General features: G+C 48.9%; 1 protein-coding gene across 1 annotated transcript in view; it reads right to left on the reverse strand.

Annotated features, from left to right (window-relative positions):
• Positions 1-27903, reverse strand: part of PRKDC (protein kinase, DNA-activated, catalytic subunit) — a 1165045-nt gene that overhangs the window by 711281 nt on the left and 425861 nt on the right. Inside the window, exon 38 of the mRNA XM_082258689.1 lies at positions 26744-26848. Within this exon, the coding sequence (XP_082114815.1) occupies positions 26744-26848 (105 nt within the window). The remainder of the gene's footprint in view (positions 1-26743; positions 26849-27903) is intronic.

Below are 27903 nucleotides of genomic sequence, written 5' to 3' on the forward strand. Positions count from 1 at the left end.
ACTTCTGAAAGTTGACGGTCAACCCGAACTCCAGAGTGTCGGAACCAAGACCGACAGATCGCTTGACAAAGTTGCACATGAGCTTGGCCTTAATAGCAGGACGTCCAGATAACCGAGAACTGCAATCCCCCTGAAAAACGCAGTAAAGCCAGCACTGGAGCCAAACCTCAGTGAATACCCTGGGAGCTGAAGCGAGACCGATGGGCAACGCCACAAACTGGTAATGCTCCTCTGCTACCACAAAGCGGAGACATCTCTGATGACCCAGATACGCATCCATCAAGTCGATGGAGGCCAGGAAGTCCCCAGGACTCAACAACGCAACCACCGACCTGACGGATTCCATCCGGAAGCTCTGAACCCGCACAAAGCGGTTCAGAGACTGCAGGTCCAGAATCAGACGCACCTTGCCCTCTCTTCTGGGCCCCGTGAACAGGTTAGAATAAAAACCGCGAAACCTGTCCCATGAAGGCACTGGCACAATGACTCCTTGGGCGAGCAAATCTTGTACCGCCCCCCCATGAGAACTCTGAAACGAGCAGTAGTCAAATGGAGATTCGATGGAAAGAACCAGTTTGCGGGGCGAGATCGAAAGTTGATCTTGGACCCCGAACGAATCAGTTTGTGAACCCACCTGTCCTGAATTCTGGACAACCAGGGTTCCTGGTCTTACCTGACTATGGCTTCTTGTTATCACCTGAGGACGTGAAGGACTGCCCTGTATCCTGTGCCCCAAAGGCACGAAAAGACCCACGATAAGCCTTAAGGGAAGGGCCCACCTAGCGCGGGGGGATTTACCCATAGAGGCCTGGGGCAAAAGAGTACACTTGCCCCCCGTAAGCCCTTTGATCAACTCATCTACAGTGTCCCCAAAAAAGGGGATTACCCACATAAGGGACATCAGACACAGTCTTAGTGGGAGCGTGGTTAGCCGACCAGCTTCTTAGCCACACAATGCAGCAGATCGCAACCCTGACCGCAGACAGCCATGTGATCAAAGGGGCCTCATTCAGGGCCGCGGCACACCGGGACATCACGGCCTGGGTCACTTGAGCCACCATGTCCAGGGCAGCCGGAGATACTGACTCCGCCACTAATGTCTTCGTGCTCTGGTCCATTCCGCGATACCTTTGGAAACCATCCCCGAAGCGAACACAGGTGTGAGCAGGAAGCCCACCACCAAGTAGATATGGCGGGAAGGCGCCTCCCACCGCTATCTGCCAGATCCTGAAACACCAGGGAGTCCTCCACGGCACTGAAGTGTATTTACATAGTCTAGAAACCGTGTGGTCCACCGTAGGTGACACCGTCCAACGGTTATCAACAGGATCTGCAAAAGGAGAACGGTATGCAAACTGCTTAGGTATCGTCAGCATATGCTTAATGCGACGCCACCGGTCGTTCAGTTTTGTGAAACTCCTCGGGGCAGGGACCTGACTTCTGGGCTGTGCAGGACCCAAAGGAAACCCTCTTACCCAACAGGGAGGGCTCATCATCAAGATGTAAAGTCTCCTTAACGGAGCCAATGTGCGCATCAACCGCAGCACGTTCCCGTGCCGTCATGGAAGACTCCTCTCCCTCACCATCCGAATGGGAAGACTGGGACCCCTCAAGGGGGACCTTGTCTGTGGCAACCAAATCGGGCTCTGAGTCAGAAGACTGCGAGGGCATAGGGCGTTTGTGATAAGCGCGTTCAGACATCAGCAGATCCACTTTGGATGCCAAACTCGCAAGAGCAGCATATAATGAAGCCATGGAAGAGGATTCATGAGCACCTGAAGCCACAACCAGGTCTGTGGGGAAATGGTTATCCTGGGAGTGCATTATTGTAATTTAAAATTAATGGGACGCTGGCCCTTTAAAACGGCGGTTCCCACGGACCCCCTCCGCAACTTGCACTACCTGTGCAGCCCCTTCAGTGATAGCCACCAGAGAAAAACGTTTCAACATAATGCCCGAGAAAACAGTAAAAGTCCCCCACAGTGTCAGTGTTTTTCACACGCTGCTCAGTGAAAAGGAGAGGAGGGAGACAGTGACCTCACCCCCTAGAGGCCCTGAGCCACAAAAAAATGGTGCCTAACGAAAGTCAATGGGAGGAGTCACAGGCAAAATGGCTGCCACCCTTACTAGGCGTTTGCCCACACCCAAGATGGCACCCGAACAGGGAGCTAAAATGGCTGCTGCCCTTACAATGAGCCCAGCCAGCCTGCCCTGACACAAGATGGCGGCTGCGCTAAAGGGCTGCAAATAAAGTCCACAAGCACTATCTGACCACCACAGGGAACCACAGAGAGAACCCCTGGACGCTACAGAGCCCCCCATGCCCCCCAGGAACAGCCAGTGCACTGCACAGCGCCAGGGAGGGAGGGAAACTTACCACACTGGCCAGAAGGGGTATATAACAGAGACCACCACCACTGCTTAGTGAAGGCTAACTGAACAAGCGGCGACTGTCAGAGGACGTAAGAGAAATATTTTTTACAAGGTGATTGTTTACAATCATTTTAAAGAAGAGCTCCAGTCTGGGAGAAAAAAAAAAAAAAAAAAAAAGGTCAGAAGCTACACTGTAGTTCATGACTTAATATTAGGACACTTACCGGTCCAGGGAACTCACAATGTCGGCACCCCTAGCCGATTTGTCAATTGGCTTCGGGTGCCGGCATCAGCATTGTAAGGGAAACCGGCAGTGAAGCCTTTGGGGCTACACAGCCGGTTTCCTACTGCGCATGTGCGAGTCGCACTGCGCTTTCTGAATGGTCCCGTCATCTTCTGGGACATGTGTGTGTCCCAGAAGGCAGCGGGGGGGAGGGGGAGCGGCCAGAAATGTCGTAGATCGCAAATTGTCCCCGGAAGTGGAAGCAGGTACTTGTCAAAACAAGGTAACCACTCCCCACCCCCAAAAAAATGTGCCAAATGTGGCAGTGGAGGGTGCAAAAAAGTTGAGCTTCCCCTTTTAGGTGAAGCTCCGCACATTTGACACACTAAAAATATCCTGCCCTACATAATGCTGTACTGCAATGTCTTCTCTCATGAGTAAATAAAAATACATATTTTTTGTTTCCACCAACTTGAAAAACAAACTTTAAATTAATTCAGGATTAAGAAAAACTACACATTTGAATGTGTAGTAATTACAAAACCAGCTAATGAGAAATCAGCAAATCAAGAGATCTCTTATCATAAACTGGCGTACATAAAGTATATAATCAGTCAAAATTCTATAATGTACAGAAAGACTATCCAACTAATAATTTTCACATGCTTGGAGAAATGTTTGTCCAACATTTACAGCTTAGTTAGCCACTAAATGTGAAAATACTTCATAATCATTGGGTGCCCAACATTGCCAATCATCCCAACCAATGATTGCTTTGGCTTCAAAAGATGCAAATCTACAATAACATACAACAGATGATAGTCATCAGAGGACCCAGTTTTCCATTGTATAATATATCAGTGATTTTCATTCCCATATACTGGAAAATGATTGGTAGATTGAACATCCTCAAAACTAACAGACAAGTAATTCCCTTCCACATCCATGCCACAAGTGCCAGTGCTTATGACAGATTTGTGCACCAGTCAGGACAGTGTCCATGTCCTTTTCTCAGTGCAACTAACCAGCACTGAGCATGATAAAATCACAGGCTCACTGTTGTTAACCTCCCCCCAGCCACTGCAACCGAAACACAGACAGGCACATCAGCCAAGACCTTCTGTTGTGGGGCAGGCAGAGCCTGAAGCGGAACTCAAAGACTAGTAGCCCATCAAGTTAGTCTCCCTTGTGACTGACAGCAAAGACAGTGCGTGGATTTCATATCTGCTATTAGACTGAACGCTGTCAAATCACAAAGCAGGCAGGCCTGATTGGGATCTGGCCTCAGCTCCCCACCAGGCTCCACCCCCTGTTAGTGTGTCCCTACGTCACTGGTTGCTAGGACACTGTAGGCTATGCATCTGACAGCATCGAGCCAATCAATGCATTGGAATATTCGAGTAATGATAGCACAAGCATCTCACATCTTTGTTTACGTTTAGCTGCTAGTCGGCAGCTGAAAAGAGCAAGAGATGAGTCACTGGTTGATAGGCCACCAGTGTCCTAGCAACCAAGGAGCCCTGTGTAGGAAGAGTTCACATCCATCACAGCGTTCTAGTATATACATGCAGCTAAATGTCCTTATCTGAAAACTGATGTCTAGCTGTACACCAGCTCAGATTTGGTCTTGATTACCACCAATTTCCCAATCTGCAAACTGGATGTAATTCTTTTTTAATCTGTGGCAGCCAAAGCAACAGTTTTTTTAAAGTGGCGGTAATGAGAACAACCTGAATAAGTCACATGTACTGGAAACCCTAATGGAACTGTCACAAGGCATTCCTGAATTAGGAGCAATTTGTTTTAATGGGGCTTCACCAGAAAGTTTTTTGAATCCCATTCCTAATACAAACCCAAGTTGGGACACAGTGTAAAATCTATATCTTGCACATCTGGAAAGCCACCATCAATGATGAAAGCTATATCCAGGTTTTAGTGTAGCATGTGCTCCCACAACCAGATCACATGTTTTTCAGTGAAGGCCTTGCATATTTCAGCAGAACAATGCTAAACCACATCTACTGCTTCTATAACAGCATGGCTTCATAGTATAAGAGTCTGGCTGCTTAACTGGCCTGCCTGCAGACCAGACCTTTCACGAATTGAAAATATTTGATACATCAAGAAAAAAAAAAAAATAGCATGAAAACGACCCAGGACTGTTGAGCAGTTAGAATCCTAAATCAGGCAACAATAGGAAAACAATCTTTTCCCAAAAAATCAGCAACTGGTCCCATTAGTTCCCAGAGGTTTACAAACTGTGTTGTTAAAAGAGGGGATGCTAGACAACTGTCACAACTTTTTTGAAATGTGTTGCTGCCATCAATTTCCACATTACCTTAGTTTTTCTTAAAATACTCTATTTTCTCAGTTTAAACATATTATATGTTTTCTATTGTGAATAAAAATGGGATTTTTGACTTACCACAAAATCCATTTCTCTGATGTTCATTGATGGACACAGCTCCTGATCTTCCTAACCATGGGGTTATACTGCCCCCTACAGGAGTAGGACACTAGGCAGAAAAAAAGTCTGGCTATGCCTATGGGCAGTCCCAGGGAGTATAATACTCCCTCTTTCTACTATAGGTACCCACATTTGGTACAAGCAGTGTCAAAAGAGTTCCAACTCTGCAGAGGGGTGGGTGTTGTGTCCATCAATGAACATCAGAGAAATGGATTTTACGGTAAGTCAAAATCCCATTTTATCTTCGGTTCATTGACAGACACAGCTCCTGATCTTTTTAACCATTGGGACATCCCAAAACAGTGTTAGACATGAGGGGTGTGAACAGCGAAAAATAAATTTCCAAGGCTAACCATAGCCAACCAGGGAAACAGGAGCTCAAATAAAACAACTGGAGCTCACCTGAAAAAAATATATATTTTAGTGTGAGTCTCGCGCTATCTGGGGGAAATCTAGCGTATACTTCCTAGATGCTGCGTATACCAGTACTGTAGACCATATAGTGTAAGGTAAATGCTATAGAAGGGGGGAGGTACCGCGCCTCAAGGAAGTCTCGTACCTAGTCTAAAAAATTGTTGGTGAACAAAGCCCAAACAAGTGTTCAATAACTGAAATAGTGCATTGCCACAATCATAAGTTAGCTACAAATAAATATACTATAAATATACAATAAATAATACATATTCAAAATTTCCTCCTTCGAATGTAAAGCATATAAGGTGCACTAGTGTCTCAAGAGTTAATATAAAAGCTCACACTCTTGTAATTAAATACGTGCAATAAAAAATACACAAAGTGACAATAAAGTGCTCAGTGCTTACATGTTCAGGTGGGTGAAATGTTCAAACTTAATATTCAGTCCTTATGAGGTGCTTAACTACCTCCCACCCGGCCATAGTACATATACGGCCGGGCGGGAGTCTCGTCCTTCTGAATGGACGTTCCGGAACGTCCTTCAGAAGGAGAGAGATCGCGCCGCCGCGGGCACGTGCAGCGGGCACGTGCAGCGGCGCGATCTCTCTCCTTCTGAAGGACACAGAGCGACATCATTCGGCAGGAGGGTCCTGTGATTGGCCCTCCTGATCACATGACGGCTGTGTCCAATCACAGCCGTCATGTAATGTAAATAGAGCCGTTGTAACGGCTTCGATCTCTTCTCCTCCTGACAGATCCTGTCAGTGAGGAGAAGATCAGAGGATCGGTGCTGCTGCGGGGGTGATCAGTGAGTATTTCTAATTACTCACTGATCACAGGGGGGGGGGTCTGTGCTGGTAATCAGAACATTGATTACCAGTGCAGCCCTGGGGGGGGGGGGGGTGCCACTAAGCCACCAGGGATGCCCACCCATGACCACCAGGGATGCCCACTATGGCCACCAGGGATGGCAAGCAGGGCTCAGAGAGCCCCCCAGTGCCCTCCCTATTAGTGTTGCCCACCAATGGCATCTATCAGTGCTGCCCACCAGTGCCATTATTGCCATCTATCAGTGCCGCCCACCAGTGCCCATTATTACCCACCAGTGCTGCCTATCAGTGCCCATCAGTGCCCCCCATCAGTGCCGATCAGTGCCCCCCATCAGTGCCGATCATTGCCGCCCAACAGTGCCACTATCAGTGCCCATCAGTGCCCATCAGTGCCGCCAATCAGTGCCCATCAGTGCTGCCTATCACTGCCCATCAGCGCTGCCTATCAGTGCCCACCAATGCTGCATATCAGTGCTATCTATCAGTGCCACATATCAGTGCCCATCAGTGCTGCATATCAGTGCTACCTATCAGTGCCCATCAGTGCTGCATATCAGTGCCACCCCATCAGTGCCACCCCATCAGTGTCTCCTCATCAGTGCCTGTCAGTGCGGCATCATCAGTGCTCATCAGTGCAGGAAAAAACATATCTATTTAGAAAATTTTATAACCATAAACAAAAAAAAAATTTTTTTTCCAAACTTTTCAGTATTTTTTTATTTGTGCACCAAAAAAGAAAAAACCTGACGGTGATCAAATACCACCAAAAGAAAGCTCTATTTGTGGGGAAAAAATGACACAAATTTGGTTTAGGTACAGCGTTGCATGACCGCGCAATTGTCATTCAAATTGCAACAGCGCTAAAAGCTGAAAATTGGTCTGGGAAGGAAGGGGGTTTAAGTGCCCTGTATTGAGGTGGTTAAACAGTCCAAACCAGTACTCTTGGAGAAAATAAATTGGTGAAATAAAACAAAGAAAATAGACAAGTGACCTTAAAGTGGTCAGTGCTTAAATATCCAGGTGAGTGGATTAATTTTCCAATCTTAATTATTCAATCCTTTTAAGGTGCTTAAAGAGTCCGAAATAATAATAAAAAAATATTCAAAAAATATAAAAAAATATAAACAATGTGCTCTGTTTTCTTCCGCAAAGTGTTCAGCCTTCACCTAACACCGTGTTAAGTTGTGGGGTGTTTCTTCTCACTGGTGCCCCTAAGGGTGTACTACTTGCTCACCTCAATATATATGGCGATGCGCCTTATAGTATACATATACTATTCCTCGCCTTTCCTTCCTCGCACTCTGATTGGGCACGATGTTCAGCTTGTACTGTATGGATCGGGGTACAGCGCTCTCCAGATATCCAGCGTATCTCAAAACGAAAGGGCTCACATAGTGCAATATTGCCGAAATAGACCACTTTATTAAAAATAGATGCACTTACAAATAGACGCCTATTATTGCGCCTTTAGCTGGAAACAAATGATCGCGGTCCTCACTTCCGCATTCGAATGTTACTTCCGGTCAAACGGCCCAACCCGTTTGAGATACGCTGGATATCTGGAGAGCGCTGTACCCCAATCCATACAATACAAGCTGAACATCGTGCTCGATCAGAGTGCGAGGAAGGAAAGGAGAGGAATAGTCTATGTATACTATAAGGTGCATTACCATATATATATTGAGGTGAGAAAGTAGTACACCCTTAGGGGCACCAGTGAGAAGAAACACCCCACAACTTTACACAGTGTTAGGTGAAGACTGAACACTTTGCGGAAGAAAACAGAGCACATTGTTTATATTTTTTTTATTATTATTTTGGACTCTTTAAGCACCTTAAAAGGATCGAATGATTAAGATTGGAAAATTAATCCACCCACCTGGATATTTAAGCAGTGAGCACTTTAAGGTCACTTGTCTATATTCTTTGTTTTATTTCACTAATTTATTTTCTGCAAGAGTGCTGGTTTGGACTGTTTAAGCACCTCAAGAGCTCAGCCAGGTGATTGCCAGACCATTATTCTTGATCTTTAAGGATAGTTTACAGACGGGTATGGTGCCAGGTGATTGGAAAAAAACCAACGTGGTACCAATATTTAAAAAGGGGCCGAGGTGTATCCCGGGTAACTATAGGCCGGTCAGCCTAACATTTGTAGTCTGCAAGATTTTGGAGGGGATGTTAAGGGACCACATACAAGACTTTAGTAATGAAAATGGTATTATTAGTAGTAATCAACATGGATTCATGAAAAATCGTTCTTGCCAAACCAATCTATTAACCTTCTATGATGAAGTGAGCTGCCACCTAGATAAAGGTAATCCTGTGGATGTGGTGTATCTGGACTTTGCAAAGGCTTTTGACACCGTTCCCCACAAAAGCTTACTGTACAAACTAAGGAAGGTAGGTATGGACCATAAGGTGAGTACCTGGATAGAGAACTGGCTCCAGGGGAGAGTCCAGAGGGTGAGGATTAATGGGGAGTACTCGGATTGGGCGGGTGTGGAAAGTGGGGTCCCCCAGGGTTCTGTCCTGGGACCAATCCTGTTTAATTTATTCATAAATGATCTAGAGGAGGGGATATCTAGTACAATCTCAGTATTTGCGGATGATACTAAACTAAGCATGCCAATATCTTCTGGGCAGGATGTAGAAACCTTACAAGTGGACCTGAACAAAATAATGGGGTGGGCAACTACATGGCAGATGAGGTTTAATGTTGAAAAATGTAAAGTAATGCACTTGGGGGCCAGAAACCAGAAAGCAAGCTACTCACTAGGGGGGGAACCTCTGGGTGAGTCTAGGATGGAAAAAGACTTGGGGGTACTGGTAGACAACAGGCTTGGCAGTGGCATGCAATGCCAAGCCGCTGCAAGCAAAGCCAACAGAATACTGGGTTGTATAAAAAAGGGGATTCACTCCAGAAATAAAGAGATTATTCTCCCACTCTACAAGACTCTGGTCCGGCCACATCTGGAGTATGCTGTCCAGTTCTGGGCACCGGTCCTCAAGAAGGATGTGCTGGAATTGGAAAGAGTCCAGAGAAGGGCAACAAAAATAATTAGGGGAATGGAGGACATCAGCTATGAGGAAAGACTACAAGCACTGAACCTATTCTCTCTGGAGAAGAGACGATTGAGGGGGGATATGATATCAATGTACAAATACTGTACTGGCGACCCAAGCATAAGGAACAAACTATTCAGAGTAAGGGAATACAATAAGACACGTGGCCACTCACTAAAACTAGAGGAAAGGCGGTTTAACCTTTAAATGCGTAAGAGGTTCTTCACTGTAAGAGCGGTAAGGATGTGGAATTCTCTTCCACAAGCAGTCGTATCAGCAGGAAGCATTGATAGATTCAAAAAACTATTAGATGGGCACCTTAGAGACCACATCATACAGGGGTATACAATGTACGGTTAACAGCAAACACACACGCACATCATAGGTTGAACTGGATGGACTGATGTCTTTTTTCAACCTCACTAACTATGTAACTATGAGGACTGAATATTAAGATTGAACATTTCACCCACCTGTACATGTAAGCACTAAGCACTTTATTGTCATTTTGTGTATTTTTTATTGCACGTATTTAATTTGTTACAAGAGTGTGAGCTTTTATATTAACACTAGTGCACCTTATATGCTATACATCCGAAGGAGGACATTTTGAATATGTATTAATTATTTATAGTATATTTATTTGTAGCTAACTTATGAGTGTGGCAATGCACAATTTCAGTTATTGAACACTTGTTAGGGGTTTGTTCACCAACAATTTTTTAGACTAGGTACGAGACTTCCTTGAGGCACGGTACCTCCCCCCTTCTTTAGCATTCACCTGAAAAAAACAATACACCCTAAAAGAGGACCAGGTCCTCTAAACAGTTGTCTGCAAACCCTTGCGGCCAAAGGAAGCATCTGCAGATGCTAACACATCAACCTTATAGAACTTTGTGAAAGTGTGAACGGACAACCAGGTGGCCGCCTGCAAACCTGCGTTACTGACACCTGATGAAGAAAGGCCCAGGAGGCACTGAGCGCCCAAGTAGAGTGCACCTTGACAGGGAAAGGAGGAACCTGACCGTTGATAGAATAGGCTGGAATCACCATCTGTTTGATCGACGTGGAAATGGTCTCAGAGGGCGCAGACAACCATTTACAAGGCCCATCCGTAAGCACAAATAGTGAGTCTGAATTCCTAAAAGACTCCGTAGCTGCCAGGTACACTCTAATCGCCTAGACCACATCCAAAGCATGCAAAGCAATTTCCTGAGACACAGGAAAGGCAACACAATGCCTTCATGCAAATGAAAATCAGAGACAACTTGAGGAAGGAGCGACGTACAGGGGCTAAGAACCATCTTATCACTGTGAACCACCAAGTAAGGTGAATGACAGGGTAACGCCGCCAATTCCGACATCCTGCATGCAGAAAGAATGGAAAGGGAGGGATTGGACTTTATAGGCACCAGTATTAAAATTGTATACTTTATTAAAGGATTCACAAGAACATATAAGACAAAATACACAAAAGAAAAGGTAAAAAGGCCAACATACAATGTACATATAATGCAATAAGGCGACAAAGCCTAAAAACAGTATACAAATCGCATGGGCTATCAAATATTAATGTATGTAACAACAGTCATATATCAATCACATATGTTACAAAATAACCTATGTTCATGAGGCGGCCAAAGAGAGGAATAATACCCGTCTCTAACGGTCGTCTGTACAGAGTAGATACACAAATATTAGATTGAATCCCAGCTGCCCTACATGTTTCGCTTAGTCTAATAAGCTTCTTCTGGGGCATGTGGTGAGAAAGGACATCTGAGAAGAATTTTCAGGTCATCAGACCTTGTAATAAACCAAGCCTGGTAAGTTAAAATGATAACGAGGGGGGGTCGGTACGCTGTAGTAGGAGAAGACTGCCTAAAACAGTTACTGGGGTAAGCATGAGACAAAGTAATTCATATGACATGGGTACAAGACCTAACAAAGGCTAAATGTCATGGAATTCCAATCGTTTCAAAAACGTTTAAGTAGGGAGGCCGGAGAGATGGAGAGCCCCGACCTGAAAGACCAACCAAGGGCAGGCGAGGTAAGTGTACCTCATATGCCTAAGACCCAGGTGTGTTAGGTGTAGGTATGCTGCCGACAGAGCGACCAGATGTAACCCCCCCCGGATGGGGATACCCTTGGTTGGTCTTTAAGGTCGGGGCTCTCCATCTCTCCGGCCTCCCTACTTAAACGTTTTTGAAACGCAGAGACCAAAGGGTAACGCCACAAACTAATAATGCTCCTCTCCCACAGCAAAGTGGAGGAAGCGCTCGAGACCGACACATATTGGAATGTGAAGGTAAGCATCTTTGACATCAATGGAGGCAAGCAAAATCTCCCTGATGCAGGGAAGCCACCACCGTGCGAACGAACTCTATTCTGAACATTTGCACCCGCACAAAGCAGTTCAGCGACATGAGCTCCAGGATTGGACACACCTTGCCTTCCTTCCCGGGACTGTAAACAGGTTTGAGTAAAAACCCCTGAAAACGTTCCAAAGTCGGAACGGGGACCATCACCCTTTAAAGTAAAAGGTCTTGCACCGCCCCAAAAAGAGCCTGTAAGCAGACCGGGGACAGTTGCATGTTGGAAGGAAGAACCTTACCGGAGGGTAAGAATGAAGCCGGACCGAATGTCCTCGTGTACCCACCCGATTTGAACCAGGGGAGTCAACGGGTCCGTGAACCATTGAAAAAATCCCCCCATCCCAGATCGAGGTGAGGGCGCTTCTTCATGCAGAAGGGGCCTTGTCCATGGTCTGGTGAAAGCCGCTTTTGACTTGACAGACCAAGTTCGAAGGGCTCCTATCCCTTGTCAGTCGACCCTGAGGAACGAAAAAACTTCTTATGAGCCGAGATGGAGGGCCCACATTTACGACCTGTGGAAGAAAGCTACTCATCCCCCTTGTGGGACCTTTAATGAGGTCATCCATGGTAGCACCAAACCGATGATCTCCTTGAAAAGGGAAGATCAGTCAAGGCCTTTTTTCGAAGTCTGGTCCGGAGACCCGCATTTGAGCCAAAAGACACACCGAAGGACCACTGCTGAAACAGAGAGCCGAGCCACTAGGGGAGCCGCATCTAAAGAGACATCACAGATAAACTGTAGCCCTTGGACCAGCTGGTCCGTCAGCTCAGCAAAGGCAGGTGGAAGCTACTCATCCATTCAGTCAAAGTCTGCAACACCAGGGCAATGGTAAATATCGGCCTCAGTGCTGAACCAGCCAGGGTGTACATAGTGCAGGCCACAGCCTCCGGCTTCCCGTCAGCTGGGTCCTTAAAGGCCAGGGACTCTTTAACCGGAATCATGGTTGCCTTGTTCAATCTGGAAACTGGAGGGTCCACTTGTTAAAAAACTCCTCATAGGGGTATCGCCTAGCAAAATTGCTTAGGGACAACAAGGGGACGCTTTGGCCGTCCCCCTATTTGACAATTCTGTCAAAATCGGAGCGAAAAGGGAACACCTTTTCCACTCTGGATGGCTTGTTAATGATAAAAGGAATCTGCGCCTCCGCCCAAGCTTCAGCTGCGTCCTCTATCTTCAGGGTCTCACGCACAGATACAATTAGTGAGTCCACCAGTGCATTTTTGTATGCGGTTGCAGAAGTGGAGGAATCCTCACTATCTGAGGATTCAGGGCGTGTGGTCGCAGACCCTGCAGGTTGATCCACGTCCACGGCGGCCGAATCAGATTCAGGATCTGATGAGGCAGATAAGGCAGGGGAAGGCAGGGGGCTCTCTTTTTGCCAGCCCGTCGCCCAAAAGCCACCTCCACCCAGGACACCAAGGACCGCCATCAGTGCATCGATGGATAGAACCCGGAGGGCTCCCCAGCCTCAAAAAAAGGATCAGGTGGGGAGATGTGCTCCAAAGACTCCATGAATCACTATTGGGACCCCACAAAAAAGTATAAAACACTGCTAAGGGACAACCCCCACTGTTCTAGCAACCCACCCGGTTGCCAGCCACAGAGCACCAATCGATCCCCAGTAGAGAGGGAGAGGACCCCACCAGACTCACCACCCCACAGAAATCAGGCACCGCAGCTACAAGGAGAATCTGCACTGCACAAACGGTCAGAAATGATCAGGAAACGAAAAAATCCAGGAGTCGGCACCAAGGGATAAGGAGGGGCTCCCACCACCAAAATCACCACCCAGAGGGCTCCACTGTCAGGGCCACCGCTATTTTCAATGGCAAACAACCAAAAAATGCCCATTGGACTACACAAACATGGCCGCCGTGCATTAGGCACACAGGCTACAAGAAAATAGCGGCCCGACACAGCACCACGAGGCTCCCAGGAGAGTTCCCTAGGCCTCAGAAAATGGAACAGGGAGGAAGGGGGGCCCCTGGCAGGAGACCCCCCCCCCCCAGATACAGCCCCCCCCCACAGCCGATCGACCAGTCGCCAGCAACCCGCCCCAATCACCAGCACCCTGCCCCCACCCCAGGCAGTGGACTAGGCCACCCACAGCCCCAGCAAAGGAGAGGGGGGGTGGAGGACGATATGGCCCACAGGGACAACAAGACCGATGAGGAAGGTGCCTAATGGAAGGAGGGGAAACCAGGAGTCCAACTGTCAAATGGAGGGGCCCACGTCCACCCAAAAACCCTACAGGAGGAGAGGGGGGACAGTCACTTACCATACCAGGAACCAGATGGGCACGGCTCGAGACAGAACCTCCTCTACATCTAAATTGGGGGCTGTCGGCAAGGAGGAACGCTGCGACTCGGACCGAGACCTGGTCGCATGCAACCTCACAAGGCGTTTTACTCGCAGGTCAGCAATCGCCTGGTGGGTCTATTTTGCGGCTGACCTAGCGCAGAGCTGAGGTCTGCGCTGGCCAGACTGGGGTGACCACTGGATCTAGATTATCCAGCCAGTCGCCCAGCCTGGCAATTGACTGTAGATCTCACAGGGAAAAAAAGAACAGGAGAAAAAATTCTAACTAAAAAGAAGAAAAGGCAAGGACCAGAGATCCCAGACAAGTAACTAGGTCCTTACTACTGACAAGGCAGAAAAAAAACGGAGTATCTATAGCAGTGAGAGGGAGTATACCCCCTGGGACTCGCCATACACGTAGCCAGACTTTTTTTCTCCCTAGTGACCTACACCTGTAGTATAACCCAATGGTTAAAAAGATCAGGAGCTGTGTCCGTCAATGAATGAAATAGAAAACTGGGTTTTTGTAAGAAGAACATACCGTAAAATCCTTTTCTCTGAAGTTCATTGACAGACACCGCTCTTATGCTTCTTATACCATAGGGTTATGCTGCCCCCGACAGGAGTATTACTAGGCAGTGAAAAAATTCACTGACACGCCTACAGGGGCTGTGCTTCACGACATAACCACACACACACTGCCACAAGCCAGTTTTGTAGCAAGCAGTGAAAAATAAGACACAAACCATCCCCATGACAGAGGGGCGGGTGCTGCGTCTGTCAATAGACTTCAGAAAAAAGGATTTTACATTAGGTTCTAACAAAAATTCAGTTTTCTTTATCGTCCATTGAAAGACGCAGCTCTTATGCTTCTTATACCATAGGGACGTCCCAAAGCAGTGTAGGCATGAGGGGTGGGAAGAACGCAACCAACAAAAAAAACAGGTAACGTTTTTCCAAAGTTTAAACGTAGCTAACTGGGTAACAAAGCTCAATCAGGAACAACAGGAGCTTACCCATCGAAAGCAAATATAAACCCCTGAAAGAGAAAAAACAAGTCTTTTTAAACAGCAGCCTGCAAAGCCTTACGACCAAAGGATGCATCCGAAGATGCCAACATAACTACCTTGTAGAATTTTGTAAAAGTATGCCCGAACGACCGAGTCGCCGCATTACACACTGGAATAACAGAGGCCTGATGATAAAAAGCCCAAAAGGCACTCAGCGCCCTGGTAGGACGCACTGCCACAGGGAAAGGAGGAACCTGACCCTTAATAAATAAGCCTGTACAACCCCGTCTGCCAAATCCATCTGGATCTAGTCGCAACAGACACAGCCAACCTTTCCAAGATCCCACAGTAAGGACAAAAAAAAAAAGTTGGATTTCCTAAAAGACTCCGTGGCCAAATGGTAAACCCTGATCGTCCGAACCACATCCAGAGAGTGCAAGGAAATTCCCTTGGGATGCTTAGGCTTAGGACAGAGTAAAGGCAAAAACTGGTATTTTGACATACCGTAAAATCCCTTTCTCTTAGGTTCATTGACGGACGCAGTCTTCTGATGCATATCAGTAGGGTAATACCGCCCCCTACAGGAGTAGGACACTAGGCAGAAAGAATTTCTGGCTACACCTATGGGCAGTCCCTGGGGGTATACCCTCTCTTCCTGCATAGGATGTCAGTTTTGTATCAAAGCACTGTCAGAGAAAAGTACACCAACCCACTCCAAAAATAGAGTGGTGGGTACTGCGTCCGTTAATGAACCTATGAGAAAAGGATTTTACGGTAAGTCAAAAATCCAGTTTTCTCTATCATTCATTGATGGACGCAGTCCTCTGATGCATATCAGTAAGGACGTCCAAAAGCAGTACCCAAATGAGGGGTGGGAACAGCAGAACAAATAAAAAAGTCCACAAAGCCAACATGGCCAACCAGGCAACACAGGACTCATCAGAACAACCAGATGAGGTCCACCTGAAAACAAACAAAAAAAACACTCAAGGAAGCCAAAGGGCCCCCTAAACCGCAGCCTGCAAAACCTTGCGGCCAAAGGAGGCATCCGCAGATGCCATCACATCCACCTTATAAAATTTGGTAAAGGTGTGAAAGGACGACCAGATCGTGGCCTTGAACACCTGAAGCACAGGCGCCTGATGGCAAAAAGCCCAGGAAGCACTAAGCGCCCAAGTAGAGTGCGCCTTGACAGGGAAAGGTGGAGCCTGACCCTTAATGGAATAAGCCTGCACCACTGTCTGCCTGATCCATCTGGAAATAGTCACAGAAGATGCAGGCAGCCCTTTCTTCGGGCCATCCGTGAGAACAAAGAGTGAGTCAGACTTGAGAAAAGACTCGGTAGACACCAAATACACCCTAATCGCCTGAACATCATCCAGGGTATGCAGAGCAAATTCCTTAAGATGCACAAGGAAGGTAACACGATGTCCTCATTCAAGTGAAAAATGGAAACCACCAACCACAGCATGAAGAACGGATTCAGCCGAAGTACCACCTTGTCCTTGTGAGCCACCAGGGAGAACGTGAGGACAGCGCTGCCAGCTCCGACACCCTGCACGCAGAAGAAATAGCCACCAAGAAAGCCACCTTCCAAGACAAGGTAAGCAGAGGAACCTCCCGAATATTATCAAAGGGAAGCCTCTGGAGCACCGACCACACCAAAATAAGGTCCCTTGGCGGTAACGGAGGTCGCACCTGAGGTACCAAGTGTCGCACACCCTGGATGAAGCTATGCACCAAGGAATGGACGGACAATGGCCTCTGGAACAAAATAGCCAGGGCCTAGACCTGACCCTTGATAGTACAAATTTTGATCAACTCCCCAAGGGTGGGTCCCAAGAGACTCACGCCACGCAATGTACGACTTCCACGTACGATGTTAAATCTTCCTGGAAGTCGCCTGGTAAGGGGTCGTCTGGTAAGTGGGCTGAATACTCGGTGAAGGATTCCCCTCCCTGATCTTGCATGTGGACATTTATCTGCACTGAGCACCTTAAAACCATCACTCAGAACTTTTTTGTTGCACTTTTTGCACCAGCACTTTCGAAAGTACAAGGATTTTATATATAAATTGTTGGCATTAAGCACAGACACCTTATAAGTTGAGCACTTTAAGGGTAACCAGATAGTGGTTTTTACAAGTGATTTGTTGTATAAAATCCCCATAAGTGATTTGTCACTATATTAATAATTTCACTTAGAGAGTTTGTTCATTGATTTTCGTATTTAAATATATTTTTGAGCGCCGTCTCCCCTGGCTTTTAACAGCCAAGCCATCAAAGCCAGCGACTGTAAAGCAGGATGGAACATAGGCCCCTGAAACAGTAGAGCCTCCCTTAGAGGAAGTCTCCATGGGCGGCTACGACAAGCCTGACCAGGCCGGCGTATCAAGCGCGACGAGGCCAGTCTGGAGCCTCAAAAATTACTGGAATCCCTTCCGCCCCTATCCTGCGAAGAAGTCTTGGCAGCAACTTGAGAGGAGGAAAGGCATACATCAGCCGATACTGGCCCAAGGAGGCCATCAGCACGTCTGCCAGAGGGTCCCAAGAGTGGGCCACAAACCTCTGTACCTTCCCGTTGATTCGAAACGCCAAAAGATCCATGTCCGGAGTGCCCCAGCGAAGACACAACTGCTGAAACACCTCCGCATCCAAGGCCTGGCGGCTGAGATAATCCGCCTGCCAATTTTCCACTCCCTGAATGTGGACCACAGAGAGAGCTGGAACATGGCACTCCGCCCAACCTAGAACATCTGCCACTTCCAGGGCCACAAGGACACTCTTGGTGCCCCCTTGGTGATTGACGTAAGCCACGGCCGTGGCATTGCCCGAATGAATGCGCACTGGACAACCCTCCAGACGGTAGGACCAGTGCATCAGGCAAAGCCGGATCGCTCTCAGCTCCAGGACATTTATCTGCAATCGAGATTCCTCAAGGGACCAGACTTCCTGAGCCGAGTCCTCATTGAGGACCCCCCCCCCCCACCCGGACAGACTTGCATCCGTGGTGACAATTGTCCAGTATATAAGGACTTCCCCGACTGAAGCATCAGGGACAGAAACCACCAGACCAGGGACTCTCTGGTACTGCGGCTTAACCAAACCCGAGAATCCAGAGAATTTTGAAGAACCCTCGTGTAGAACTGAGCGAATGGGACTGCCTCGAAGGAGGACACATCAGTCCCAGCACTCACATACAGGTCCGAAGGGACGGCCGGTCATTGGACATCAACAAATGAACTGCTGACTGAAGCTTCTGAAGCTTTTCCGGAAGAAGAAACAACCTGGCAAAGGACGAGTCCAAAGTCAAGCCCAGATAGACCAGTCTAATGGAAGGGGTCAGAGATGACTTTGGAAGGTTCACGATCAAACCATACTCCTCCAGAGTACTCCTGGCGACCCCCAAGTGTTCCGTCAGTAACGTGGGGGACTCCGCATGGAGAAGCAGATCGTCCAGGTAACCAGGGACCGATAACCCCTGATGTCGTAACAACGCCAGGACCGGGGCCAACACCTGTGTGAAGACCCGAGGAGCGGAGGCGAGACCGAAGGGTAAAGCCACAAACTGATAGTGATCCTCTCCCACGGAGGAACCAAGGCCAACTCCTTTCTGCAAGAAAGCCAAGACCCTAGCTACTGAAAAAAAGGCAAGGCTGCAATTTTTGTGATTCACACCATGAAATAACGGAATTTTTGTAAAATCTTACCGTAAAATTCCTTTCTCTGAGTCCTCCGACAGTCGCCGCCCCTTCCCAAGTCTTCACCAATGGGTATTGACCTTTGCTCCGCAGGAGTAGCTAGGCACAAGATTTGTTAATAACAAAAGCTTTTAGCATAGACACACCCCTAGGGGCTGTCCCCTCAGTCAATACCTCCCTGCACCAGCATTCCCAACTCAGTTTGGTAGCATAGCAGTAAGAGTACACAAAAACCCCAAAAGAGGGGCGGGGGGCGGCGACTGTCGGAGGACTCAGAGAAAGGAATTTTACGGTAAGATTTTACAAAAATTCAGTTTTCTCTTACGTCCTCCGACAGTCGCCGCCCCTTCCCAAGTCTTCACCAATGGGATGTCCCAAAGCAGTGTAGACCTGAGGGGTGGGAGACGCAGCCGCAGAAAAAGCAACGCAGTATACACACCAGAGAAAGGAACCTTACACACAGTAAGAGAATCAACTGGGCAACAGGAAAACGTGCTCAACAGGAGCAACAACCCAGGAAAAAACAAGTAACCCAGGGGTAAAACACCCCAACAGCCAAGGACCCAAAAAACAAGGGTCCCTAAGGCACTGCCGCACTGAGAACTTTACGGCCAAAGGAGGCATCGGCCGATGCCTGAACATCCACCTTATAGAACTTTGAGAAGGTGTGAACGGACGACCAAGTCGCCGCCTTACACACCTGGGCCACAGAAGCCTGATGCCGGAAAGCCCAAGACGTACTCAAAGACCTGGTAGAGTGAGCTTTTACAGGGAAGGGAGGAACCCTCCCCCTCAAGGCATAGGCCTGCACAATGGTTTGTCTAATCCATTTGGCGATAGTTGCGGCCGACGCCGCCATGCCCTTCCGAGGTCCCACAGGAAGGACAGAAGAGAGAATCCGACTTGCGAAAAGGCTTAGTGGACAACAGGTAAACCCTGATCGCCCGGACAACATCCAAGGAATGTAAGGCAACCTCCTTAGGATGCTTCGGCTTCGCGCAGAGCGAAGGCAAGATAATTTCCTCATTAAGGTGAAAATCCGAGATCACTTTCGGCAGAAAGGACAGGTTAGGTCGCAGGACCACCTCATCCTTGTGGGTCACCAAGTAGGGAGAGCTGCAGGACAAAGCCGCCAGCTCCGACACCCTGCGAGCCGACGTGATCGCCACCAAAAAGGCCACCTTTTTGGACAACAGAGGCAACGAGATCTCCCTGATTTTTTCAAAGGGAGCATGTTGCAATGCGGACAGAACCAGGTTCAAGTCCCACGGAGGCAAAGGCTCCCTCCGTGGAGGGGCCAAATGGCACACCCCTTGAACAAAGGTGTGGATCAACGAGTTTGACGACACAGGGCGCTGAAAAAGAACGGCCAGCGCAGAAATCTGGCCCTTAATCGTGGCCAACGCCAAACGCTGGTCCACTCCAGTTTGGAGGAAAGCCAACCTCTGGACACCGAGTATGAGCGAGGGGAAAACCCCCTGGACTCACACCAGGCAAAGTATGCCTTCCAAGTACGGTAGTAAATCTTTCCCGAAGAGGCTTTCCTAGCCTTGATCAAAGTGGGAATGACCTCAGGGGAGAGACCCCTGTCCTTCAGGACCTGGCTTTCAACAGCCAGGCCGTTAAAGCCAGCGACTGTAAAGTAGGATGGAATATCGGCCCTTGAGACAGAAGGTCTTCTCGAAGCGGCAGGCCCCACGGAGCGTCGACTGCCAGATTTACGAGGTCTGCGTACCAAGACCGGCGAGGCCAGTCCGGTGCCACCAGAATTACCGTGGGCGGTTCCGAGGCTAATCTGCGAAGGAGCCTGGACAGCAGCTGAATCGGTGGAAAGGCATACATCAGACGATACTGATGCCAGGGTGCCACTAACGCGTCTGAGGCGTCTGCCTGAGGATCGCGCGTCCTTGCCACGAACCTTTCCACCCTGTTGTTCAGACGAGACGCGAACAGGTCCACATCTGGGGAACCCCACTTCGCGCACAACATCTGGAAGACATCCGGGTGAAGGGACCATTCTCCCTGGTCCAGGGTCTGGCTACTCAGATAATCCGCCTGCCAGTTCTCCACCCCCGGAATGTGAACTGCCGTTATCGCCGGGACGTGCGTCTCGGCCCAAGACAGAATGTCGGCCACTTCCCTAGCCGCTCGGGCACTCCTGGTGCCCCCTTGATGGTTGATGTAGGCCACCGAGGTGGCATTGTCCGTCTGAACCCGAACCGGACGGCTCCGAAGCCGTTCCGACCAATGCCGAAGGCAAAGCTTTATCGCTCGCAATTCCAGAATGTTGATCGGAAGGGAGGACTCCTCCTCCGACCAAGTCCCCTGGGCGGACAGAACGCCCAGGACACCACCCCAGCCCGACAGGCTGGCATCCGTGGTGACTACCGTCCACAACAATGGACGGAAAGACTTGCCCCCCGACACCGTCGGGGACTGGAGCCACCACAGAAGACTCTGTCTGGTGCGGTGACTCAACGAGATCCGCAGATCCAAGGACTGCGGACACCCGTCCCACTTGGCCAGAATCTCCGCCTGGAGACCCCGCGTGTGAAACTGGGCAAAGGGAACCGCCTCGAAGGCTAAGACCATCAACCCCAGACATCTCATGCATGTCCGGAGGGACGAGCTTTGGCTGTCCCTGAGGGCCCAGACCTCGTCCTGAAGCGTCTGGAGTTTGTCCTCTGGAAGGAAAACCTTCGCCTGAACAGAGTCCAGAACCATCCCCAAATAGGGAAGGCGAACCGAAGGACACAGAGTCGACTTCGGAAAGTTTATGGTCAAACCAAACTTTTGCAGTGTCCGCACCGTGGTGGACAGGTCGGCCATAAGGCTCCAGCTGGCATTTGACCGTATGAGGAGATCATCCAGATACCCCAGGACCGCAATGCCCTGTGCCCGCAACAGGGCCAGGACCGGCGCCAGCACCTTGGTAAAAACCCGCGGAGCCGAAGCGAGACCGAAAGGTAACGCCACGAATTGGTAGTGTTCCTCCGCAATGGCGAATCGAAGGTATCGTTGATGACCCTCGAAGATGGGGATGTGTAGGTACGCATCCTTCAGATCGATGGAGGCCATGAACTCCCCCGGACTCAGGGCAGCCACCACCGTGCGCAGGGATTCCATGCGGAACTTGCGAACCCGCACAAAGCGGTTCAGAGCTTTGAAATCCAGAATCGGATGCACCTTGCCCTCCTTTCTGGGCACAGTGAACAGATTGGAGTAAAACCCCCGAAATCTGTCCCGATGAGGCACCGGAACCACCACTCCTTGGGCCCGCAGGTCCCGCACCGCCAGGTGCAGATCCTGCAAACGCTCCGGAGACAGCTGAAGATTTGAGGGAAAAAATCTGCCCGCCAGCCGAGAGAGAAATTCGATCTTGTAACCAGACCGAACGATTTCCTGAACCCATCTGTCCTGAATGCGGATCAGCCAAGGTTGGAGGAAACCGCGCAGACGTCCCCCCACCCCAGAAACGGGTGAGGGCGCCCCTTCAGGTGGACTGGCCGGATTTTTGCTTACCCGCCCACGGCTTCTTCTGGGAGCCCTGGCCCTTGAAGGGCTTGCCCTTGGATTGTGACCGAAAGGCACGAAAGGACCCCTGGGAGGGCCTAAACGAGGGATTCCGTTTGCCACGGAAAGAGTACTCTTGCCCCCAGTAACACCCTTAATCAGAGTATCCAAAGCCTCGCCAAAAAGGCGAGATCCCACGTAGGGAAAATCCACCAACGTCTTGCGAGAAGATTGGTCCACCGACCAATTCTTCAGCCATATCAGGCGACGGTTGAGCACCGCCACGGCAGACAGGCGTGCAGCCAAAGGAGCTAAATTCAAGTCCGCATCACACAAGTACATGACGCCTTGATGGATTTGATCCACCATGGCCAAAGTGGTAGGCGGAGCCGAATCAGCCACCAGGGTGCGCCTGAGCACCTTCGTCCAATCGGCAACCGCCTGGGCCGCCATAACCGAAGCAAAAATAGGTTTTAGCATAGAACCAGCAACCATATAGGCATGACGGACAAGAGACTCCAACCTCCTGTCCGTAGGGTCCCGGAAAACCGGGGTATCCTCAGAAGGAATTGCAGTAGCTTTGTTTAAAACGGCTACCGCGTGATCCACCTGAGGCGCCACACACCAATGCTCGTCGGTGGATGGCGCAAATAGATAAAGCAGTTTAAACTTATTCGGCACTGTAAAGGGCTTCTTTAAATTGCGCCACTGCTCATTAACCGTATGGTGAAATTCAGCAGGGCAGGGAAAAACGTGCGCTGATTTGGGGGGCCTTTGCGTCCCAAAGGAGGACACCCTAGCAGGAGGAGTGGGCTCATCCTCCAAGTGCAAAGTATCCTTAATGGAGGCGATCAGCTCATCCATGAGTGCAAGCTCTTCAGGCGAGCCAGGGGGAGAAGCATCAACCCCTTCCACCTCCGCCTCCCCCTCAGACCCCATGAGGTCCAGAGATGAGCGAGACCCTGAGAAGGGCACGCCAGCCACAGCAGCCACATCGCCCTCTGAATCAGAGGAAATGGATAACCTGGCCCTTTTTGCGGATCGTTCAGCCATCAGCATATGCACCTGAGACACCAATGTCGCCACTACCGTGGCCAGATCAGCCCCCTCGGGGGGTGCAGCAGCCCCCTGGTCCCCCACCAGGGCGGGGGGAAACTTGCTATCCTGAGAATCCATGCCCACAGCAATGAAAGGAAATAAAGGTACTGGCCCTTTAACACCACGGCGAGCGCAGCCCACCGCACACTACTGTATGCACCGATCCCGCAGGGATAGAGAACACTGAGCAAGGAATGACAGGACAATGAAGGAAAAAACCTGGAGAGAGCACAAACAGGCTGCTGCCACCGATTGCTGTCCCAGAGAAAGAGGAAGTGATGCAATAACCGGCTGACTAATATAGCCTATGAAGGCTCCGCAAAAATGGCCGCTCGGCAGAGGGATCGAAACTACAAGAAAATGGCGCCGACATGTGCTCGAACGAGCGCGGCCCGCCAAAATGGCGGCAATTGGCTCCAAAAACACAGCGCTGTATAGGGACAGGGCCGTCCATAGCAATTTCTGCAAAAAAATGGTGGGCCGCAATAGCGGTCGCCGCTCAGGCATGTCTGTCCATCTGCCCCACAGAATTCACAGCAGAGCGGGAGGGCCCCCCCCCCCTCGCAGCCCACAAAGGCATGCATCCATACAGGGATCTGACAGGGAGCCCGCATAGCACACAGACATGGGGGTACACACAGCCACAGACTGACACCCACACAGATGGTCCCCACACAGAAGGTGCTTACCGTACCGGATGGCGTGGGGAGCCGTCTCAAGCGACAAACCGCTATCAGGATGACAGGGAGTGCCGCAGCCAGGACGCAGTGGACTGCAGCACAAGACCGCAGAATGGCGTCCAGTGAGGTAGCCACCTCACAGGCAACATCCCTGCAGCGAACAGGGACGGGTCGTTCATGGCGCCAGGGCGAACCATAGCTGAACGCTCGATGGCAGGCTGGGGATCCATCTGGCCCTCAGCCCTGGGATCCAGGGCGGCCAGTCCGAGACCCAGCTCCGCATGATCATCTTCATCCGAAGATCCCTAAACTAAAGCTGACAAAATAACAGCTAGTAAAGAAAAGAAAAAATACTTGAAATAAAATCAAAAAAGGGTAGAAGGCTGAGACTGAAGCCCCAGCACAGGAAAGCCTGCTACTCCTAAGCTAGGCAAGATCAAACTGAGTTGGGAATGCTGGTGCAGGGAGGTATTGACTGAGGGGACAGCCCCTAGGGGTGTGTCTATGCTAAAAGCTTTTGTTATTAACAAATCTTGTGCCTAGCTACTCCTGCGGAGCAAAGGTCAATACCCATTGGTGAAGACTTGGGAAGGGGCGGCGACTGTCGGAGGACGTAAGAGAAATACATATTCCATGTGCGATGATAAATCTTTCTGGAAGTTGCTGTTCTAGCCCTCAGCAGGGTAGGAAGCACAGACTCAGAGAGACTGCTATCTCTCAGCACCTGGCCTTCAACAGCCATGCCGTTAAAGCCAGCGACTGTAAAGCAGGATGGAGGATTGGCCGCTGAGAAAGCAGGTCCTCCCTCAAAGGCAACCGCCAGGGATGCACAACGACCATCTTTACCAGGTCTGCGTATCGTATAAGACCGACGAGGCCAGTCTGGAGCCACCAGAAGCACCGGAACATTTTCCACAGCCATCCTGTGGAGAAACCTTGACAACAGCTGTATCGGAGGAAAGGCATAAATCAGCCAATACTGACTCCAAGGAGGTACCAATGTGTCTGTGGCATTGGCCAGAGGATCTTGCGCTCTAGCCACTAACCTTTGTACCCCTTTGTTTAGCTGAGAGGCAAACGGGTCGACCTCCGTGGTCCCCCAACGGACACACAGGAGACAAAATACCTCTGGATGAAGGGATCATTCCCCATGATCAAGAACCTGACAACTCAAGTAGTCCGCTTGCCAATTCTCAACTCCCGGAATGTGAACGGCGGAGAGAGCCGGAACCTATCCTTCCGCCCACATCAGAACCTTGGCCACCTCCTGGGCCGCCCGAGCATGCTTTGTGTTAGTGAGTAAAGAGAAATAAACAGAAATATCCTTAAAAGAACAAAAAAACGGAGACTGAAGTCCCAGCAGGAAACCTAGGTCCTATGCCTTTACTAGGCAGCAAGAAAACTGGCTTGTGACAGAGTGTTTGTGGGGTTATGCCGTGAAGCACAGCCCCTGTAGGCGTGTCAGTGAATTTTTTCACTGCCTAGTACTACTCCTGTAGGGGGCAGCATAACCCTATGGTATACGAAGCATAAGAGCTGCGTTTTTTAATGGACGATAGAGAAAATGGGATTTTTTACTTACCGTAAAATAAATTTCTCTGAGTCCACCGACGGACGTAGCTGCTGCTTTAAATCAAAGACAGATGGGTAATAAGCCCCTCCCACTAGGAGTGACCAGGTAGAGCCAAAGGCTTTGACATGCCCAGGGGGGGGTGGGGTCCCTGGGTTATTATCCCTGGCCTCACCGTTGCATCTTCAGTTTAGTTGCAAGCAGTGAATAATAACCAAAAAACAACTCTTCAGAGAAAAGAGGGGTGGGAGCTACGTCTGTCGGTGGACTCAGAGAAATGGATTTTACGGTAAGTAAAAAATCCTATTTTCTCTTTCGTCCACCGACAGACGTAGCTGCTGCTTTAAATCATAGATGGATGGGACGTCCAAAAGCAGTAACCACTGAGGGGTGGGGAAAGGACAACTTAAAAGAATGCAATTCCTACAGCTAACATAGCCAACTATATAACATGGAGCCCAAAAAGCAACGACTGGGGCTCAATGGTAACAAAACCATAAAGGAGAAGGAAATGTAGACTGCTCCTTAAATGGCGGCCTGCAAAACCTTGCGGCCAAAGGATGCATCTGAGGATGCTAACACATTAACTCTGTAAAACGTGGTGAAAGTATGTACAGACAATCAAGTGGCCGCCTTGCAAACCTGCATCACTGACGCCTGATGGCGGAAAGCCCAAGAGGCACTCAACGCCCGCGTAGAGTGAGCTGTGACAGGGAAAGGAGGAACCTTGCCCTTAACAGAATGTGCCAAGCAGCTAAAACTGAAGATGCAACGGTGAGGCCAGGGGTAATAACCCAGGGACCTCGCCCCCCTGAGCGTGTCAAAGCCTTTGGCTCTACCTGGTCACTTCTAGTGGGAGGGGCTTATTACCCATCCGTCTATGATTTAAAGCAGTAGCTACCTCCGTCGGTGGACGAAAGAGAAATATGGGTTTACAAGGTCTGCAAATTCAGTCTTATGTAGATTTTACAAAGGGTCCCAAATTTTTTGGAATTAGGGTTGTATATACAAAATTAATGGTTGCAGTATATGTATGTGGTGTCAATTCAAAGACACAACACTATTGAAATGTCATGTTGACATAACTATCTGGAAGAGAGAGAGAGAGAGGGGTCAAAAGTAAGAACATACCTTTAAATTAAGGCCAAGCTTTTGATCAGTTAGAAGGTTTTTGTAAGTCTTAAATACACTGCTGAAAGATGGGTGGCTTGTATCAAAAGAAACAGAAGAATCAATCTGAAAGAAAATATAGAAGAAGATTATACTGTACAGATCTACAAAAACGACAGAATAGTACATACAAAAACTCATGTAACCCAACATTATTTCGTATTTTAAGTTTTGGAGTGGATAAGAGATAAAACCTGTCAACATGCTTTACTGGTGGCTGTTTATCAACTGGGGAGCCACTGCTTCCTTGTTCAGGGTATGAGTATCAAAAGAAAAGAAAGTGAATGGAAGAAGAAGTAAGCTTAAAAACTTGATGTTTTAACACTTCATTGCTCTATTTAAAACTAAAGAAAAAAAATAACTGCAGCTGAGATTTAACACTTGTCTAGGCTTCTTTTTTTATACAAATTAACTGATATCCTAAACTACACTCCAGAATAATTTGTGTGTGACCATCCTGCAATGATGTACCTCTTACAACCACTGAGAATCACAATAAAGGGAGGATTTACCAAAGATTTCTTGCTGCTGGGAAAACAGGGGGTCTTTTAAACTGCATAACTAAAATATTTTTTTTAATATATTCTTACTTATGAATAAAGATAAAAGAAGCTACAAAGATAAAACTGACATTTTTAAAGTGTTAGCGCCGGTTCACACTGCAGCGACGCTACCTCGGAGCGGCCGCCACGGACTTCATAACATTCAAGTCTATGGCGGTCGCCTCCGGGTCGCCCCAAAGAAGCTCCGGACCCTTTTTCTAGGTCGGAGCGACTTGTGTCGCTCCTATTAGAACGGGTCCGCAGCTTCCCTATGGGAGGCGACCTGCGGCGACCTGTGAGGCGACCAGGTCGCCTCACAGGTCGCCCTAGTGTGAACCGGCACTTACTGTGCCTTTGAGCCAAACCTACTTGAGTTTGGTTAGCAGAAGGTTTCACAAACCCAATCGCAGCCAATTCTTTAAAAATAATTTATGGTCATTTCCAAGGTCAATAGCCAGGGGACCATTAACCAAATAGAATGGGGGTCTGGGCACTACCCTGGGGGTCAAATAAAAATACAAACAATCCATGTCATTTACATTGAAGTACATCCGCCAAAATAAAATAAGATGCCAACAC

Source organism: Pelophylax lessonae (genome assembly GCF_965119305.1).
Source record: "Pelophylax lessonae genome assembly, chromosome: 5".
Classification (NCBI taxonomy): domain Eukaryota; kingdom Metazoa; phylum Chordata; class Amphibia; order Anura; family Ranidae; genus Pelophylax; species Pelophylax lessonae.